The 22,007-nt window shown below is 39.3% G+C and overlaps 1 protein-coding gene across 1 annotated transcript; it reads right to left on the bottom strand.

Annotated features, from left to right (window-relative positions):
* Positions 1–13,418: 13,418 nt before the first annotated feature.
* On the bottom strand, positions 13,419–21,909 carry FAM199X (family with sequence similarity 199, X-linked). Its single transcript, XM_032196537.1, has 6 exons — positions 21,719–21,909; positions 19,127–19,346; positions 17,232–17,381; positions 16,722–16,883; positions 15,597–15,857; positions 13,419–14,646 (listed from the first exon to the last, which is right to left on the bottom strand). The coding sequence occupies exons 1-6, from the start codon at positions 21,904–21,906 to the stop codon at positions 14,476–14,478; spliced, it is 1,152 nt and encodes a 383-aa protein (XP_032052428.1). The 5' UTR covers positions 21,907–21,909; the 3' UTR covers positions 13,419–14,475.
* Between the last annotated feature and the right edge of the window lie 98 nt (positions 21,910–22,007).

Genomic DNA, 22,007 nt, shown 5'->3' with positions numbered 1-22,007 from the left:
CTTATTGATTCTAAGCAGAATAAATCCGTAAATGATAATAGGGCTCAATTTAAATTACCTACAGCAAGTGCTGCTTTTCAGCTCTCGTCAGACAATCATGCTGTTCAATCAGCTCCATTCTGTATGTACAAAGCAAATTAATGTGTATAAAACAGTCGTAACTCAGGCCAGTTTTCAACAAAAGAATCTTTTATGTAGCGCACAACTGCCTTTTATTGACATGCTTTTAATTGAACCGATAATGTTATGTCCATATTCTACCTAATTATAGCAGAAAATACATACATCTTTCAAAATACTGCCCATTTCTTTCCCTTTGTAAAGTTTCCAGAACCTTTACCAGGGTAGAGAATGACGTTCTTCGTTCAGCCTGCATTTGCTTAGAAACACCAAAAGGGCACGGGAAGACACGCACAGCCAAGCAATGTCTCAAGGACGATGACATTAGCACAAGGCCTGTTCCTCACTCCTTGAAGTCAGTGTCTGCAAACAAACCTCTCAAAAGCAAGTTGGAGGGCTCCACAGCTTGGGATGTTAATAGAGAAGTTTCTAGTCTGGAAGTAGTTTCTTAAGCAACTCATTTCTGTTTCAAGAGGAATCTTCACTTGTGTTGCTCAGATTACCAGGGAACAGGCAAGTCCCAGGAGGGCAGAAGAGTCCTTCTTTAAAGGGTAAATTCCTGGGACAACAGAAGCAGCAAAAGTAAGGAACGAAGAATTAAAGGTGAGCTCTGGCAAATACTTCTGTATTATTTCAAGTATTTGCCCAGAGGGATTCTCCCTCTGAGTAGTAATACCAGGAGTCAAAAAGGGCACTTGCACTTGTTTGTGCCATTTCAACCTGGATAGTTTAAAAGAGCTATCAGGGGATCAGAGAGGAAGGAGCAGGACAGAGCACAGGCCTTTTATTTCCATTTTGATATCGCCAAATCCTGACCTCACTGTGGGCAGGAAAAACCCTGCTGACAACTTCCACAGCCTTTGCAAAAAGGTGTCAAGCCAAGAAGACAGCACACTTGCCATACCATGGTTACCAGCAGCAGACAGCAAATACAGACATGGCTGAAATCAGCTGTGCTGTTGCCATTGATTTCGGCACAGGTAGAACTCCACCTCCAGCATGGACATTAACAATTAGCCATTTTATTGCCAGCTTCTTCTGACAGGTTTGTGCTCCGCTGACACTGTACGTGGGATCCTGATCTAGGGTTCTGCTTAAACATTTTTTCCCATTACCCAGCCACCCGAAACATAGATGAAGGTAAGTAACATGAATGCAGCCACTCTACCCGCACACAGAGCAGCAAGTAGCCGGGAACACCCCACAGAAAGGCAAGTTCTTTAGCAGTAGACAAATACTCCTCCTGATCACCACACACAAAAGAAATCTGGGGTGTAAATGGTTCAGCTCTGCCTCCTGCTGCAGGACCACGCTTGCCTGGCATTCAGATTAGCAGCTGAAGCGTGCTAGCCAGTGCTCCCGCTCCATGCAGTGGCTCTGCACACGAGTGACCTTCTCTTCCTCTTTCATCACTTTTCCTTTCTCGAGAAATCTGTCAGGCACTGCAATTAAAGTCTGTGAGCACTGGTGAAGCCCAAGTAAATGGAAGTTTAATCTCTATGGGGAAATATTTAAGAAGCATACCGAGATGTATTTACTGAAGATTTCACTAATTCAAATAAATCAAGTTAAAATTACAGACTAGACTGGCTACTGTCACTTTTCTGAAAACCTCCTATTCAAAAAAAGCAAATAAAAATAGTAAGTTCATTTGTCCTTCACTTCTTGACTGGGAGCAGAGCTGACATTGATGTTTTGGTGAAAGACATTAGTATTTAACTACTTGAAGAAATTCACATTACCACAGTGTCCTTTTAAATTGCTGTACTTATGTTCGCCACATAAGTTGCTAATAGCAACTGTAAAAAAAAAAACACACCTTATATTACTGTCTTGAACACAGCAATGGTTTATTGTATTAAATTCTTTGGAGTTGCTTTCACTCAATATTTGAAATAAAATTAAAATGTTATCCTTGAAAAAGAGCTACTACTTCTAAAGTATATATCCTTCACTGTAAACAGACCTTAAAAGCTAATGTAGCTGACAAGTAATCTCCAAGTTTTGTATCAAAAAGTAAATCAAGTCCTTGTGAGAATACTGACTCGCCCCTTACACTTCATTTTCCAGCTTTTAAGCTGAGAGTGCATTGCAAAGATCCTTATGTTGAAGTGATTTTGATTTCTCTGAAGCATAACTCCTGTTTGCCCTTCAAAATTGTATCTTTTTTTGCATGTCGCTTTTCCAAATTTGTATCTCCATAAAGATCTAAAGCAGTACAGTTTATTTGCTATATATTTAAAGATGAAGCAAACATTTCACCTAGGACAGATCAAACAGGAAGATATGCTGGCATAAATATTTCAGTAATGCTTCTCTAAAAATAAGGGGGTCCACCTGATGTTTACAGGAAAATAATTTTTAAAACATCGACTTTACTTAATAAACTAACATTGAGATTTGGAGGACAGACTCAGTTAAACAGCATATTTCTGAAATACCCACACTGTATGTGTAAATTCCAAATGTGGCTCAAACAGAAATATTTGATAACATGCCTGTAGGTTCTCATTTACCATGCTCTTTACACAACAGGATCAAATGAACAACTTGAAGAGGAAGAGGTCCAATCTGGTAGTACTGCAGTATTGAAGGAGGAATAGCTCAATAGTTAGGTCAGAAGGATGGCGGGTCCCGTTTCCCATGCTGCTAAACACTTGGCAGGATCCTGGTTAGCTCACAACTAAGGCAAAAACCTCTCTCAGACTCGCAGGAGCAAGCACAGGACCAGCCAGCTTCGGTACAGAGGCAGCGCTGGTGCTCTACATATACAACACATTTAAATACACCCACCTACCCTTATTTAGTAACAGTTCAACAAAAGCTTCAGTTCTTTCACAAACCTCATTACAAAATACTTACACACTTGCTTTCTGCCAATTTACATCTAAAAATTGAACTTCTCAAAGCTTCCCTTTATGAAGTTCCAAGTCTATTGCCCTGCACCAGCACAAAGACAGAACTCCTTGCACAAGCTCTGTTAGGCTCTGATATCAATAATATGCATTATGGTATTTCAGTGGGACATGGCTCTTCAAGAAATAACCACAGGTAAGAAACAAGATAAGAGCAGCAAATGTAAGCTCTGAATAGCTGACGCATTGCTGAAGTGGGGTTTTCAGGTCAGAGTTTAAAGCATGAAATCCTACCAAATGGAGTTAAATAAGGACCAGAATTCCATTTTTCTTCCTCAAGCAGTCTTATCCAGGCCACCTTCAAAAATTCAAAATTAGATTCATCTTGTTTTTTTCTGGCAGTACTGCAAGACTACTGTCTAGGATAAGTAGATCCCTTCTGCTTGAGCTGACTTTTCTTGTCTCAGCTAGCAGAACAGACCTGGGATTTCCGTGCCTTCCTGGTCATAAAAACTGCTGTTTCTTCTGGAACAGGAGAGCTAGATTTAGTTCAGTCATTACATTCATTTTTCTAATGCATTCTGGATCTCTGGAGACAGGTGGTTGACAATGAAAAGAAACAAATATAGCTGCTTCTCCATGGAGCATTCTGTTGCCTCAGGTTACCAAATCCAAATTAAGTAATGATTTATGTACACATCGAGCATTAGCATCTTTGTGCCACATTAGTCATCAGATCACAAGTGGCTCTAAAGAGGCTTTAGTCAAACAAATGAATATTAGGTTGAATGACTCAGCTTACTTCAGCTAAACAGTTCCAGCATGTTCATATTGATCATCGCTAAACTGCACAGAAAGCGGGCAGTCTAAGTTGGAAAGTTAAAGAAAAAAATACCTCCCACAGAAGCAGCAACTAGGACTCTGTTTTAATATCAACACTTACCACACTGATGGGGTCTTCTCCTGATGCATTATCCAAGTTCATAAGCATTCACTGTAAGTAGTGCTTTTATTAAAGCTGCCCTGACACCAGTATGAAGTTGCAGGAGTGTGCCTCCTCCTTTAAAGATCACTTTCAGCTTCCATAGTCACAAGAAACTCTGAAAGCACACCCTCTAAATCCATAACCAGCTGGATTTATGCATGTGTGCAAGTATTAGTGATTTTTAAAGTAATTTCCTGATGCAGAGATCCAGCTCAATTTTTAAATACTGAGTAGGCAATACAGGGCAGGTCTGAAATTTCATCCTCACTAAACTTTCTGGAAGTGCATGTTCATAGTGAGTGTTTCTATTATTCTACAACACGGTACAAGTGCAACTCACCTCCAGTCTTTTCTTTGGCAACAGGCAGAGGCTCTAGTTAAGATCATGGTGCTGTAATGCAGTGCTGTAGAGAGATGTCTGAAGGCAAAGGCTTCACTTTGAACACAGCAGCTGGACAGTAGAGGAATAGCAGCAAAGGACACTGCCAACGGATAAGGCAGTGGAGCAGGACACAATCCATGAGACATCAGGCATCTCCTTTCCATACCTAGCGATCTATTTGCAGGACCAGGGAGGCAGATCCTTGCCATTATGCCATTGCTGAATAAAGGATACTATAAAAAAAAAACTCTTAACATGTTGATCTTTGTTTTTGAGCAATGCAAGTCTTAGCAAAGAACAGTATAGCTCTTTTTATTTATTTATTTTAATCTGGTGCATGTGTGTGTGAAGGGTTTACTATGTTTCTTAACATAAAGCTATTAAGAAAAGTTCTTAAAGATAATGACTATCACTTTCCACAAACACTCAGCAGTGCATTTTTAGAAAACCATTTTGATGGCATCTGACTGGAAACAAACTAAAGCATTCTAGTAATGTTTGGATTTACTTTGCAACATGTAAAGCAAAATAGTCTCAGAAGTAGAATTAAAACAATTGTTAACTTGCAGATACAACCTTAGAAAAAATTAGAAGCACCTAGGGTTACATTAATTTGTTTTTGCAGATACAATATCACTACTGTAAATGTTTTTGTTTTGGCTTGACCAAGTAGAATAATTAATTTTCAAGGAGGATGTTTATCCCTCCCTCCCCCCTCCCCAATATTTTTTCCCCTTTTTCTTGGTCTGAATTCTGCTTTGGTAAGCTGACATTGTAAAGCCCTTTAACAACAGTACTGCTCAGCTGTATTCCCAGCCCCACATTGACAACAAGGCAATTCTCCGAATGCAGAGAAGATAAATGGAGTTAATGCCACTAAGCAAACATGACATTTTTGTTGTACTGTGATCATAGATGAGTCACTAAGTAAAATGATTAATCACAAATCAATGTTACTAGGCTCATTTAGAGATGATTCTCCCTTTGCAAAGCAGGTAGAAGCTCTAAATTTATAGGCTAATGCGTTTATTCTAGCTGTAGCACTCTCGTTATTGGTCTTAAGCATCAGCGTCTGCAGGAAATTTGTGCGCAATTAAGCTAAAGTGATGACCTCCTTATACACATTTTGGCACTTTTTTATCTGATAGTGTATTGTGCAAATATATAAATGAATTGAAGCATTACATAGAAATTACAGCTAATGCAACGCTAAGAAAAATAGACATATTCCAGAATTTTAATACATATGCCAATAAGGTATCTAGACCATAAATTACACTCGTTTTTATCAGTCTGCAAATGGGTTTATCAGTCCACAAATGGGTTTGTACTGAGATTTTAGACTGCTTAGTTTTCGGTTGGCTAACGTTTGTAACTTCTATAAACAATTTTATGATCTAAATTGTTTCAGGAGGAAGTGCACGGATTTTTTGAGCAACACGCTTGTAAGTCGCACATACACTGAATGCTTTCTATTGGGTAAATAAATTCACCTTATTAACTATTAAACAGGAAAAAAATATATTCTTTAAATTTTCCTGAAGACTTGCTAGCCCCTTGGCACGTTTTCTTCACCTTGAATTGAACAAAATTAAACACCTGGATACACTCACACATGTGTCAGTCTGCCAAATTTGTCAATATACATTGTTTCTGGAGTGATCGTTTCCAACCTACAATGGTAACTTCCAAGGCAAGAGATTGTGGTGCAATCTCTGACATGATAGGACCTGGAACTCCATACTACCAGACAGGAACCAATTCAAAGCAGAGCTGGATGAGTATCAAATACAATTGAAAGAGCATTTAAGAAGTACATGACAATTTGATCAAATTTAGTGATCAGTTTTGCTCTCAGAAGGGAATCACTAAGTGGACAGACATCGATAGTTGTGACTACATGGTTAAATTATATAGTCAAGCACTGTAATTCAAAAATTTTTGAAGCTACCTAATACACAAACACTTTTTGCTCTGATCAGCAATACCTGTAATACTAGGAACCATATAGTCATCTAGACCCAAGCTGCTCCATGTTTTAGGAAGACAGAGAGGAGATGCCAAGCAGAACCATCCAAGAGTTGTGAGGTCCTAAACCAAAACAACCTATAGAAATTGCCAAGCAGCTCGTGCTGCTCTTGCTAGAAATTCCCAGCCAGTGAACACAGCACCGTGCTCTGGCTTAGGGAAGAGGTTGAGTACAAGATCCTCGGACACGCACAAAATGGTCCTGCATGTGGAACACGTATTGCTCAAAGAATACACCTGTCAGTAACAGTTCTTGCTTACAGAGAACACTCCTTAGGATAGTAATTGATACATTACACCTTTAGGTATCTCTTGAATGCAGGAGACATCAAATATATAGTGATCTAAACTATGGCCAACAGAAGTTGTCCGCTCATGCAAGTTAACCAGCTGTTGAAAGGAACTTGTGTCAGCTCTTCCTTTGCTCCTGCTCTACACAAACAGGAACAGAGGGTGAAACAAAACCCCGTGACTAATCAATTTCTACTCTGAACAAAGAAAGGAGGGACTAAATCAACAGCCTTTTAACTACCTAAGAATGGAAACAAACACCAAGGAATTAGAATTACCTAAATAACTAGGGTCTGTGATGAATTCAAAGCATCTTTTCAGTAACTCCCAAGCAGTCTTCATGACTGCCATGCTGTACTTGCTATTTATTATTTTCAGGAAGTATAGGCAGGAACTAGGTGACAGGAAAAAACAGACAGCTATGTAGACATTAAGAGCTATATGTCATACTTCAAAGCTCTTTACTCTGCAATCATCATCCTTTCAAGATTAGTTGGGCACGTTTTCACTGAGGAAGATATTCTAGAATGAGTGAAAAGAGCCCGAGAAGGAAGCCTTCATAGTAGCAACATTACTAACAGGATCCTTCAGATACAGATGTGGAAGTGCTACTTGGAACCTGGCACTTCAGCTTTCAGATCATTTACCCTGTAATTGTCCCCATGTGCAAGCCATCTATAAGGAGTGAATAAAGCAACACGTTCACAAGAAACCTTACACTGTGGTCAAAGTGGAACTAACAACCCTTCAGATCAGCTCCCCGTTTTCAAAGGAAAAGTGCACATGAGCAGCAATCCACACCAACTGTCCCACAGCAGAAGCAGCAAACTGCTGCTAGACATGAGGCAGCGTGGCTTTTGAAGATATACTGGTACAAGGCAGCTTATGAAAGGCATTAAACACAGACAACAACATTTAACCAACTGATACCATCAGAGGCATCCCTTCTTGCAAGGCCGTGCTGTAGCAATGAGGACAAAGAGCAGTGCTTACTAGTGCTGTAGGTCTGGGATATCACCAGTAATAGGACAGCGACATCAGTCCTCAGCACAGTGATAACATCACAGCTGAGGATGTTGAGATGGCAAATGCTGCTGGCTCACGGGATTGGCATGTTGCTGCCATTTCTGAGTGCTGTGACAAGCACTCAGAACTGAGAAGATGCCGTGTTTCCTCACAGGGGCACAGCTGACACGGGGACCAGACAGACTGCTTACAGCAAGCAGCCTCATGTTGCCCACAACCAGTGTGGCCAGTGTGCCCAAGGCCTGACCACAGCAGATTCCCAGCTCTACATGAGGTCTCTCTCCACTAGAGTAACATGAGAATAAATACTCAGCTACAAGATTCATAACCCACACTAAAGAAGCCTGAATGTGAAACAAATCAGGAAGTTTAAAGCAGTAATGCAGTATGCATACAAAAATTAACACTGAATAGGGATACACTTCCATCTTTCAATCACAGTAAGCAGCACCAGGCAGGAAGCAGCATCTGTTTCTCTAGTCACTGGCAATTTTTTTATTATAAAACTCTTAACAGACACATTCCTCCTACAAAAAGAAGAAAAAAAAAAAAAGCATAAGTGAATCCTCCTAGTAACTGTTAACAGGACAATAAAGAAACAAGTATTTGTAGCAAAACAAAGCTGGCAGCTATAGTCTCAAAGGCAAGTACAGTGCTCCCTCTAGTGGAAATACACACGGGTGAGTTAGTGATCTTTTCAAATCGCGTTGGTAAACTAGATAAGATCTGAGGGAAGCCAATTACAACTGCTAGTGTACTAGGAAATGTTTGAATAAAGTTGAATAAAGCATAAAACACACAGGTCAGTAATAAAAAGGCTGACGACAGCAAGATCATATCCAATACCATCTTTCAATTTAGTAAAGGAAGTTTATCTATTTATTTATTTTGCTGAAGTAGAAATTTTGGTTCAGTTTGTGCCTAAATAGGACTTGCCAACAAGTGAGACTCTCTCCTTGCAGTCAGACTTGCTACACAAGAAGGATAAATGAAGAAATGTGTAAGTGCTGATGAGAGTTCCATAACATGCACTGTTTAGTTGCGACCACATGACCTTGCTTGGGAGTCAAGCCAGGAGATACCATTACTTCGCCAACAGCTGCATGGCTCAGTGGTGAACTGCTGCAAAGGGATTTCCTCTGAAAGTTCAGGAGAACACAGCACAGCAGCGTGGTGGGACCCTGCAGTTCAGAAAACACAAGCAACAGCTTCTGTACAGCTTCTAGGTGTCACACAGTGGGAAATCCTTAGTACTAGAGACCACCACAGAGGGTCAAGGACCTTGGCAACATCTCTGTTTATTTTGTTGCAGAAGACTTTGCACTGTTCCTTGCCTTCAGGTGAAAGCAGACTAAAAGCACAAGCAGGTTGTTGAGTAAAGGCAAAGCATCACAAGAGGAATAGCTCCTGCAGTTGCACTCTGCAGCCTCCCAGCCACACACTCCACAATTAGAGGTCTCCGACCATTTGACAAGACTTGCCGTAGCGTGCAACGTTTCTGCCCCCATCTACCCTCCTCTGTCCCTCTGTGTGTACAGAAGCAGGCTGGAATAGTAATGGTTGGTGAATTTTAACTTGCTTAGGTGATGAGACTTGTAGCCCTAGCTGGGATGAACAAGGCAGTTTATAATCCTGAGGCACTGCAGGGAGCCTTCTGAACTGTCAAAGAATACATCCTTGCGCAGCAAGAGATCTTACTGCATTTTCAGGGTTTTTCTGCTTGGTTCCAGGTAGGAAACAAGATTTTTCATAACACTACACTTGAAACTTCAGTGTTGCAGAAGGCAGAGGATTTGAGAACTGGATTTACAATAGAGTGACACATAGGCATCTGCATGATGAATTACAAGAGCATGGTTGGTTATAAGTTTTTAAAAAAATCCCATCAGGGATATTTAAACATTACAGGACAGGTGTTGGCTTGATGACTACAGACAGTGAGGATGACAGCAGAAGAAAATCCAGTTATTGCCGATAAAAAGAAGTGATCAGACTTCCTATGTCCAGGCCCACAGATATATAATATACAGCATATACATATATTAAAGATGAAAAATCCATTGGCACAGAAATCAATGACAGAGGACAGTTTTCAGTACAAGATCTTGGATTATATCGTTTGTGTTTTTTTTTCTTAAGAAACAATTCTGATCAGGTTGTATGGGTAACAAACTACAGTAGTTAAGGAGGGACTGGTTTGCTTGCTGTCACAAAGAACAGAAAATGTGTGCTACATGAACTCGTACTTTATGCCTGCCTGGTGTATATAAGCCCTATATATGAATAACCCTGCTCTGAACAAGATACCACAGTTTCATGAGACTATCTTTGCTATGTCATCAGTTTTAATTCCAACCTGTATTCCAATATGCACATGACTATTTTCAAATACAATGAAAACTTGATGTAAACAGCATCAGTCACCAGCATGGCAGCTATTGGTAAATCCTTCACAATTTCAGAAAAAATCTCTATAAACATTGTGGAAAGCAGATACAGAATGTACATAGGACAGTTTTCTATACAAAAGTGCATTTTAGCCATACAATTAGTGGAGAACCTGGAAAAAAAAAAAATCAATGTAAGCAGTACCATATATTCTAATCTACACCCTCCACCCCCCAAAGAAAACCAAAACATCAAAAAAAACCAAACACAAACCAAAACAAAATACAAACAAAACCCACCATTTTCTCCTTGCTTTGGTTATGAACTATATTCAAGCTTCAACATATATTTTTTAATTGCGGAATTTATTTGTAATTTGGAAATATTTTAAAGTTAGCCAGATGAGAGAGAATGCAAGTACGATTATCAGAGTTAATAATAAAAATAGACAAACTTTGAATACTACTAACATTTGCACTTGGTAGATTAATAAGTTAATTTTGCAATCCTTAAATGGAAAATTGCATGTCAACCAGGTCCTTTCTATGCCCAAGAACCGCAAGACCCATAAGCTCAAGAACTTTAAACCAATAAATCTAACAACATTGGCCATGAAAAGCTGGCTTATAAGAATGAGTTTCAGTTTCAAGAGCCACCCAAACAGTCAAAATTATTAATATTTATAGACCAATGCATCAACTGATTTCAAAGCTCAAAGAGTGTTAAGAGAAAACAAATGGCTTTAAGCCACTCAGCATAGATGAACAGTAAATATTGCCATTTTATTTGCTTCTACACCTTATATGCACTCTGATGTAAATGCATATGAATGAATTTAAACTTTTTATCCCCCTCCCCCCCAAGAATGTTCTTCACAGGTTTCAAACCACAATATGAGAACTAAAAGTCAAGCCCAGGAAAGCTTCGCAAAGACTTTTTGCTCTTCTTAGTAAGCACCCCATACAGAGCATACCATAACCATCCTTTAATCAGTTTCCCAGTTAAAGAAAAATAGTTCATCTTAACAGAGACAAAGGGTAACACCAGATACACACAAATTAGACAGGTTGTCAGGCAGCTAGCTCTCTTCCTCATATTTAAAATCATATTAGAAAAGAATGTTCTCTATTGTTTACAGTCCTATTGCAATCAGACTTTCAGTGCTCCTTCTAAGCCTTTTTAGAGAAAAAGTTACCATGGAAGCAAATCATTAATGTTACAGAGTGTAAACTGATTACATTCGTATTACAGGGGGTACAAAGCACCTAGATATACAGCTTCAGTACCATGGAGCCATACAACTACTAGCTTTTTCCCATGTATCTCTGTTTTGCTTTTAAGCTTAACATTTTACATCAATTAATAAATAGAGATCTGATTGTTTGGGTTTTTTTGAAAAAAAAAAAAACAAAAAAACAAAGAATGCTGAATTTTAGCAGTCTGTTGCTGTTTTGTAGCTATCTGAACCCAACAGGCTGTAGATAGCCTCCTGTAAAACAAAATAGCAGCCACTATGGCTTGAACCTTGTCTTGCTGATCAAAGTGTAACTAAAATTCCAACTAACTAATGCCACAGGCATCCAATACAAATTTTAAACATACAGCATATTGCAAGAAAAGATCAAAATATGGTAAAAACACTTCCCACTCCTCCTCAAAACGAGGGTACCATTAGAACTAAGAAGGATATGAAAGAGGAAAAAAAGAGAGCATGTAGAAGTATGGGACAAAGTTTGGATCCCAAACCTATTTCAGGTCTGATTCTCTGAGATGCCAAGTACTTAGCAAAGAGGAAATTCAGGTAACCAAGAAGTTATTCTACATTCTGATCAGAACATCCACAGTTTTGTATTCTTAGGTTAGAAGTGTTCTGGAACTATGAGATTCTAGAGCTATGACTTATTAACCTGGTACCCCTTTAAACTCACACTTTTCTATCCTTTTAACTGTCATACAAGTAACTGAAGTACCCAGCTGGAGATAACTTACCCCAAGCAGCTACTGTGGCACCCAGGAACTTTCCTCCAATACAACAGGTGAGTAATTTGAACCATTTAGTCATTTGGGTAAATTGATACTTACATGCTTATACTAAAATCAAGATGGAAATACTATCCTCCCTCATTTTACAGCCTCTGAAAGCTAGTAGACAGGTACCTCATCAAAATGAGGAAGTCTTCTCTCAACAAGGCCTGAGGAATTTGAACTTTGAAGAGCTACTGAAACAGAATAAAACGACACTTTCATGCTCCACCATGCTGAGGTATTGCACCTTTCTTACAATTCATTTCAGAATTTCAATGCTCTACAATATTAAATGTACATTTTTCTTCAGGAAATAAATATACACATCTCAAAATCACTGTGGAAAATAAAGGTTATACTCAACTGTGACAGTACACACAGTGAAATGTTTCATGAATTCATCCATTACTGCCATAGTAAGTTGCAAGAGTGCAACTGCTGCATCCTGAAATTAGCTGAATTGACAGCAATTGATTCTCTTCTCCCATCCATTTAAAAAGCTGCAGATACAAATCAATCTAAATTCTTAATAACTTGTACACAGCTTTGTTTTTAGTATTGTTTCTACAGGAGTAAGAGAGGCGTCAGCCAGCTATAATGCAGTGCAAACAAATACTAACAGATTAGAGTCACTTCTGGTTTGCAGCCAAATGACTGGCAACATGGGGTAGCTAACATTTGAGTTGCAAATGACATTACATAGCTTTTATTAATAGCCAAGCCTGGCTGCAATGAGTGACTGAGTTCACATAGACTAGTTAGACTATGGACATCATTTATTTCTTACTGAAGCCCTTTCAGAAGCCACTGTTCAGATATTTTATTGGTTAGTTTATTTTCAGGCTACATGGAATGCCACCTCTGAAGTAAATAGACTTCAGCTGTCATGGCAAACAAGTGTGTGCAGGACATGCAAAATGAATGAGTAGTCCCAAAACTCTATATAAAGTGAATCATGCAATTCTGCAGGACTGGGTTATATCCTGCATTTACAGGCACCTGTGACCATACTAAATTGCCAGACACCTTAATTCATGTGATCAAAATTAAAATAGTAAAGCATCAGTGTATTAAGAAAATCACCTTCCTGAACTCAGAAATAGAAAATACTTGAACTCCTCAACTTTCACTGTGAAATTTAGAGCTATCGATTTCATCTCAGGTTGGAGGGAAAGGAGTTTTGTAACACGTAGTTCCAAGATAAAGACAGAAGTCACTTTACAGATTGTCTTGATTAGGAAACAGGTTAAAACAACTACTTTTACCTCCCTACCTGAAAAAAAAAAAAAAAAAAAAAAAACACATAAGTTTACCTCATTTTCTCAGCAAGAGATACTTCAAAAGAAGATAGACAACAAAAGCAGGATTATGAAGCACATTAATAATTGTGCAACAACCCGCATGGAAGACCCATCCTTAGTTGGGTGGTAAAGGAGTAAACATAATTGTACGACACATCTGCATTAACTTCTCTTGCCTTTTAGATAAAATTCCGGGGGGGGGGGAAAAGCCACCAAAGTTGTGTGCCACTTGTTTCCACTTCTGTTTCCAGTAGCATTTTCAGCTATTTTAAAGTGTCCTAGACAACGTTATTGAAGATTAATGTACTTTTAATGCATAATGATGTTTCCTTTCAATCTCTTTATAGCAATACTAGGGATGTACTAGTCAACCGTTATTAATGACCAGACTAAGAGATATTGAGCAGCAAAATAACTTTTTAAAGACTAAGTTTGCAATTTTTGTTTTCATTTTTGACTCTGTTTTCTAAATAACTGTGTCATTAAGTATTATTTGTGTACATACATTTTTTGCATTAGAAGTCCTGCTTCTTGCTTTCTATGCCGTTTGAGTTAAAGCAAAACTTCTAGAAATCAGATTTATCACAGTATTTTGATTCTGTATGATCCAAGAGAAAGACTGAAGAAAGCCTTATAGAATTATTTTTTCCTCATGCTAAACAATCTTTCTAACAAGAAAGGAAGAGACAAAGCAAGCTAAGCGTAATATTAATCTCTAACTAGGCGAAAACAGAAAAAAAGCTGAAGCACAGTACTGCATACTTAGTGTCATCCAAAAGCATCCCTAGACTTACGTCTTGCAAGTAGCATGTTAGCCAAATTCAATTTTCCTTAAAAAGAATTTATCTATTCAGCAGCTTTTCAGAAGTCAATTAAGTTTCTGAAGTCTCAGTTGCAAAATTAGTCTCAAAAAGCTGAAGTTACTCAATTCTTAGAACGTCTTACCAAAATTATACTGGAGAAAAGATCTGGTTTATATTGTTAACACTAATCAAAATTTGGTCAAGAAATATATGTAAACAATAAGAATAATACATTTAAGGCTTAGAAAGAACACTGATAAATTCACCCCTGTCACATTAAAACATCCACATCTCCTTCATGGTCCTCCTCAGTCACTTTTAAAGAGAGCACTTCTTCATTAAGAAATAATCCACTCAGTCTTTCCTTACGAGCTTGTCTTTGTTCTTTGAGCTGTCTCTTGCGTAAGGCCTTTTGCTGTAGTTTCCGTTGCTTGGAACGTTTCTGCCAAAATTGAGAAAACAGACATAAGTTTTTGTTCGGTATGTTAGAAGCCACCTTTAAAGTTGACAAATACATTAACCTCTAAATTAAGGTTTGCTCTGAAAAATAACTAAAACGAATTTTGAGGTAGCGCAAACATCATCCAAAATCAAATTTATTATTTAAATAAATGCCTGTTATAGCTTGATTTTTTTTTTATTTTTTTTTTAAGATTAGTACACATATTCTTTATCGGGACTGTTTACCGTGTCTCAATTATGTGGCACAACATCACCCTATGACATTGCACAGCTGAGTCTTTGATCAGAAGAGTCTCTATTACAGTGGAAAAGTTAGTCTTCAAATAGCAAACAGAACCGAAGTCCAACCTGACACGTTGAAGAGCAAGCAGGAACTGCTCTTCTCCTCCACACCTGAAATTGGAATTATGGAGACGGGACAAGTGCCACAGTATTACTTTAATTGAAACGTACTTCAGTAGGTCACTCCTCACAAAGTAATCTCATGAGACATGTCAGAAGAATAAACTGAAGATCCATGAAGCCTACATAAACAAAACTGTCTTTACTATCCAGAAATTATGGCAAGATTAGGTTGATCAATGTTGAAAAAAATGGTATGTAATGTAGAACCGTGTGCTTGTTCAAAGGATAAAGTTCGATGTATAATCCCTTATTCAGCCCCCACTCACCTTATTCAAACAAAAGTAATCAGAAGATCTACTACATACAAACATCAGGCTTTAACTTGGAGGAGAAACGATAAGAGTACAAGTTTAAATTCATTATGGTCATGCCAGAGGAAAGACAGCATTGATTTAGCTAGATGACTTCAGCAGATCCACAGTTACTAACTAGGCTCCTTCAACACAAACATCCCAGTTCAGATCATATAAGCAACCGTAACAAGTTATACAGCTTAATACACATGTACATAACTAGAAACTTTACTTTTGAATCCCGGATTCTTTCTGCAGCACTTGTGGACAAATTACTATCACTGTGTGCTCGACTCATGTTGGCACTTGAGTTTGATGCGGAGTTAGCAACACTAGAACCACTGCTGCTTGCTGAGCTGACCATGCTGGCACTACTGCTGCTGGCACTGGCACCGCTCACACCACTGGTACTTGCACAACTGTAGCTACTCCTCTTCCAGTTTTCCCTTGCAGATCGTTGACGAGGTCCGTGTTCCTTAATATAGTTTCTCACCTTCAAAACAAAGGCAATGGAATTACTAAAGCCTAACACTGGACTGAGATACTCCTTTGCATGGTAAAGAAACATAATTTTCCTATTACTAATGATGAAATTAATGGATCAGTTCAGTTAAGTCTTTTAAACCATTTTGCTGTTTGCTGCTTAAATACCATGCCACCTCACAGTCATCAAATTAACTAACTTTGCCAAGAGCTAAGTTAATACTAACTTTGTTGTGCAAGGAAGAAAACTAACTAACAAGTTTTTGTTTCCCACCACCACCACCACCTCCTGCCCAACCCCACATATTTCAACTAAGTTGTAATAACAACAAAAAACAGAAATACCAGCCAATGTCACCTAAATTATTAAAACACATTTATTTTGCTACAAACACACAAACAAAGTTGGTGTGAGAAGAGTTGTACTTCAGTGATACCTGTAAAATGTTTGAAATACGAAATAGTCTAGTCCATAAGAACAGTGACCGTCTACCCTTTTAAATTATGTTTAGTTTATGTTCAGTTAGCAAATTAATATCCTTGATCAGTTGACAGTCATGAAATGGAAACTTTGTCTTAAGCAGTACCAGTCCCACAGCATGACTCATTACATACATGCCAGCATTTCAGAAGTGTTTGCTAGACTTCTAATACGTACTGAGATTATAAAATCAAAGGGTCTTTCTTGTAAGTTTAATACATGCAATATGCTTTTGAACACTAGAGCATATTATTGTGAAGGAGGAAACTAGGAGTATTTCCTTGTATATAATAACTATGTAGAAAAATTGATCACCATTAACATTTTGCAAGACACACCAGATGCTGGAGGTCTTTAAAAAACCCAAAGGCATATATACAAACCTTAACTCACCTGTTTCAGTTTTTCATCTGTGAGACAGTTCAGTTCAATAATGAATTCACTATCTGTAGGTGAGATCTGTGCAGTGGGATCAATAATTTTAATAATGTCAAGTTGCTCTCGAAGGCCCATCTCCGTGCTGACTTTGCGACTCAAATATTCAATATATTCAACCTAGAACCCAAAGATAAGCAGGTCATTTAAAACTATTACTGACTCTAAAAGAACTAGAAAAAAAGGACTGACAGAATAAATCGCTCAAATATCCCATTTCCTATGATTCTTGCATCTCTGAGTATCCTCAAAAAAAAAAAAAACAAAAAAAAAACAAGAAGAAAACTTGAATGAATGTTAAACTGCCTACTACAGATTCAAAAGACAAGATTTAATTTCAAAAATCAAACAGTACTGCATATGGTTGCATTTACACCTAGAGAAACCAGTATATCTTTTAAGATGCAGCACTAATTAAAGTTGTTCTTATAATGATAACTGTAAGATACAGAAGAAAGTCAATTTCACCTGCTCATCATTTGTCATTGCACTCCATGGAAGTTCATCAAGATTCCTATGCTTGTTTTTCTTCTTCGGAAGCAGACACGGAGAGCTTGGAATACTAGGTATAACATCAGAAAGTACATCGCTCCCACTTGTAATGTCACTGCCAGGCAACTTGTAATGAGCAAGAGAAAGAACAAAGCCTTACAATACCGTAGGCACATTTAAAGTCATTTCAACACTATTAACAAATTCAAAACATGCTTTCAAATTAGCAAAGCACTGCTTATTAGGAAATAGTTAGAGTATATAGATAAGTATTCAAAACCCTGTAGTACTTGTTTTAATCTTCCAACAAACTGCAAGTGTAGCAAATCACACTCAAACCTCTTAAAAAAAAAAAATACATTTAAAGAAACAGCAGTAGGATGTGGCATTTCACTCCTTTCCTTCTCCATCAGTGAAAATTGTTCATGACATTCCAAAGCTAAAGCTAAACCTAAACCTCCCATTCTTGAGCACAATTTTAGTTTAGGAAAGATAATTACAGACTAGTTCTATAATCTATATTACATCCCATAATTACACAATACAATTGAAATAAAATATTAAAATTGCTGTCATTTTCTTGGAAGCAACTGCAGAACTTTAGCTAACTTCATTTGTACAACTGACATGTAATTTCTGAATGCACTTCCAGTTAAAGTGTGACAGTTGGATTACTCATGCTCAGATTCTGCCAGATAACACTGTAAAAAGCAACAAGTTGCTTTCAAAAATTCTACAAGTTGAATCAAGTACATCTCCTAAGAAATACTTGTTTAAAAAGCTAGTTACTAATCAAACATGCTGTCAGCTAACTAAGATGTGAGAAATTGCTTCTTCTCACAATAATCCCCCAGTTTATCAGGCAATTAAAATTTCACAACTCAGTGAAACACTGGGATCCAATCTGAGCTGCTCCTACAGGCTGCATTACACAAACGCACTTGTAACTTCAAGGAGTGCATACAGAGATTATCAGTTAGAATAAAACTGTAAGAAATTCAGAGCATATTCTGTCCATGTTTTCTTAAGTTTATTTGTATCTTCCAGAACAGAGTTTGTGCTTTCTGGAAATCTGTATTCTTGGTCCTTATGTTGCATTTATAAGGCTCTGTATATGCTTAGACTAAGCTTTATGACAACATTTGAAAGTAGTCTTCAGTATATTCTGAAGCACGTTTCCTATTTCAAACTCACATGCATGTTAAAAGTTGATATAAGTCTATAAAATAAAAAGAGTTAAGTCTATAATGTGTAAGAACAAATGCTTATCATTAGAAGACCACTAAAGAAAGTAGTAAGACACATGGCGATGCCTGACTAGGACCACACCCTACACAGATTAGAACAGAAGCAGTATATGATTCATCTTCACATTTTTCCCATCCAGGTAAGACAAAGCGAGCTCTGTACTCTTCCCAACACGAAAAAAAAAAAAAGGAAATAGACTATAGCAAGAGCTTCTACACTTTATCTGTCAGTTCCATTTTTTGCAGAAGACTTAATATGACCTAATCACCAGCAGACATCTATAGCCAGATTTCATCAGCACGGCAGATCCTCAAGACATAGGAGCTAAGCTCACAGCTACAAGATACACGATGACCTCGAGAACCAAGCAAGCAGAATATGTAACCACTCCTCTTGGAGGAGCCAACCTTCAGACTCTCCTCCAGACCACATACTCCAGAATAAAATGGAACAAAACATTTTCCTTATTACTGAAAATTTGGATATCTGTACTTAAGTTCAGGAATTAAAGAATATTAAAAACAAAAAACAAAAAAAAAAAAACAGCAGAGGATTTTTCTATTAAAGATAAATCCAGGACTCAGTCTATATAAAACTTTACATTTACAGTGGAACTAGCTTACCTGCCATTCAAACTCGCTGTCTGACCAATCCCAATATGTGCTGATAGAGGAAGAGACATCACTGCAGACGCTGCCCTCAGGGAACAAATCAAAAGAGGTGAACTCCTGGTCATCCAACAGAGAATAACAGTCATCTTGGTCGCCAACTGAAACCGAAGAGAACAGCTCCTCACTGCACTCTGAGCTGGCCACGCTGGTTCCACAAGAAGTCAAGTTCCACCTGTAAAACAAGACAAAATAAATAGAAAGTAGAAAATGTATTGGCATTGTGCATCCTGGAAAATGCTTAGGTTTTTTAAGCCTCAAAAAATCATCTCCACTTTGCTTGTCAGTAACAATATACTGAAGTTATTATTCAAATGGAAATATTCTGTTTTTAAGTATTTTTAAAAGGCAAACAATACCAAACTGAATTCAACATTAAAAATGGCAAGGCAAAAATCCATACACAGAGCATTTATACCTTTAATATAACATATTAACACTTTCCATCCCAGAGTGATGACTCCTATAGTGCGTGCATTTTTGCTTTTTTCTTCTTTAAATACACTAAACTAGAAGATAATTTCATATAACTGCCATATAAATTGAAATAACCAAAACCAAGGATTAAATCAATTGGACTTCAGAATGACAAAGTATTTCGTAATCTACATTCCAAACAGGAGTCAAAGCAATTCTAGGATGATGAACCCACGCAAAACTAATACTTAATAGGGAAACACAACACGGATATACTCAAGGTCCCATTATTCACTGCTTTCAGCTCTGAATACCAAAAACATCAGACACACTGTTGAAATGACAGTACAAGGTGGGAACCTGACCTGTGTGAAAATGCTGTTATGCTAAAACTCAACACCTTTTTTCCCCTTATAATTTCATTTTAAAAGCCAGTTACTGCTGTTGCTAAAGTAAAACAACTGAGGACTCAGATTTCACAGAACAGGTTTTCTAAGAGTAAGCCAAAATTTAACAAGCTCATGCAACCAGTCTCGCTATCTGGATTTATTTTACATGTTGGTGAAAACTAGGTCGAGACAACTATGAGTCAGCACAGCACTGCAATACGGCCCAAACAATTTGAAAAGAGCTTCCAAAACCCACCACACAAACCCAGGCCCACCACACAAACCCAGGCACTGAACTCCCATCAGTCTACCCACTTCAATCTGGCTAACTAAAAAAATGTTCCTCTATCCAACTGCAAGGGCTGAGCAGTGCCATCAATGAGAAAGGCAGGTCCTCACCATCGTTATTTAGCTGCACACCTGGCTGGCTGTTTGTGATGGACTCACTCCCTCATCTATCTGGCCAGCAGTGAATTTATACAATTTAAAGACACCTCAGAAGCTTTTCTTTTAGCAGATTTACGAGGTTCTGTTCTCCCTTTCCACACCCCGTATCCGTGTGCTACATTTTAGTAGCACAGACTTCTTTCTGCAGGCAGGGCAGTCAGTCGGTATACAGAATACAAGAGGTGACACAGCATGATTCTGAGCATTACTCCAGCTCCAATATTCATGAAGTATTGACAAAAGGATAGGTACAGCAGACAAAGCTTCTAGACATCTCAAAACATGGGGTGAGGTTCAGACTGTCACCAACCGCGTGCAGATACGCCAGGTTCGTAGCACCGCTGCAGCTGGAGGCAGTCAGCCCTCTCCTCACGCAGCCTGCTGTGCTTGCTGGGATGAACTGGGTTAGGAAGAGGGGGGAACTGCATTACAGTTACTTGCAACTTTAAAAAAATTAAAGCCTTTGTGAGCACCACAGACTGTGCAGTGCATCTGCAACAGCTAAATCTGTGTGAGGCTGGGCATGGGTGCCCAAGAAAATGAAATGCCCTCCTGAGGTGCCTTCAGTACCTGGGTTTGTGAAATGAGCAAGCCTGAAGAAAACACTCAGAAGGTGAAGACAGCATGAAGGGAAATATACAAGACAAAGGAGTGATCCTCCCCACATCTGCATTTAATCAGTCTTACAGACACGCTACAAATACCAAGCATTTTACTTTGCCTGCCACTATCGTGTCTCAGGATATTTGTACTGTACTTGATCAATGCTTCTCATGTCGAAACACTTAACCTACAGTTCAGAGCACTGGAGAACACTTTTGAAGCGTAATTTCCGTCATTTCACACAAATTCAGTTGAGAGACTGCCTCATTACTCCCCATCACGGTGCAGCAGGAACACCAATAACCAGCAAAAGTATTTTGCGACTCTGGGACAGGAACTAACCCCACACGTACACGTGCCGAAGGCTGAGGCCTCGCACTGCTCTCATGACGCTGTGGCTGTAGCCAGGCTGGGCTGTGTGCGTGTACGGAAGGCGAGCCAGGGCCCTTGGCAAGCAGGCCTGGTTGCTTTGCATTTTACAAGCGCAGCCGGCGTTTCTCTGCAGAGCCGCACCGGCATTTTCCTTGCAGGCCTTCCCCACAAATTACAGCCCGTCGCTTTTTTCCCTAATTAGCAGCAGGGGACCCAAAGGCTCCCGCGGGAGCCGCCGCAGTCCCAGGCCTCCTGCCTCACCGCAGCCCCCGGCGGCTCGCTGGGTGCCCCCCACCCCCGGCCGCCCCCCGCCGCCGACCTGTTGGAGTGGAAGCGGCGCAGCGGGTCGGTGCGGTGGCAGGACGAGAGCTGGCAGCCGAAGTCGCTGACGTCCAGGCAGCCCTCCTCGCTCAGGCTCCAGCTGCCGCCGCGCGGCGGGTGCTGGTGCGAGAGGAGCGGGCACGGCTCGTCGGGGGCCAGGAACTTCTCGTACGGCTCCTCGGTCATGGCGGCAGCGGCGGCGGGGGAAGGAGCGGCGCGATCGCCTCACGCTGCGAGCGGCCGAGCCGCAGGCGCCGCCATGCAGGGAGCGGGGCGGGAGGCGCCGG

The sequence above is a fragment of the Aythya fuligula genome, chromosome 13 (genome assembly GCF_009819795.1).
Source record: "Aythya fuligula isolate bAytFul2 chromosome 13, bAytFul2.pri, whole genome shotgun sequence".
NCBI classification, from domain to species: domain Eukaryota; kingdom Metazoa; phylum Chordata; class Aves; order Anseriformes; family Anatidae; genus Aythya; species Aythya fuligula.
Note: the sequence above shows the minus strand (reverse complement) of the source record. Positions and strands in the feature narration are given on the sequence as shown.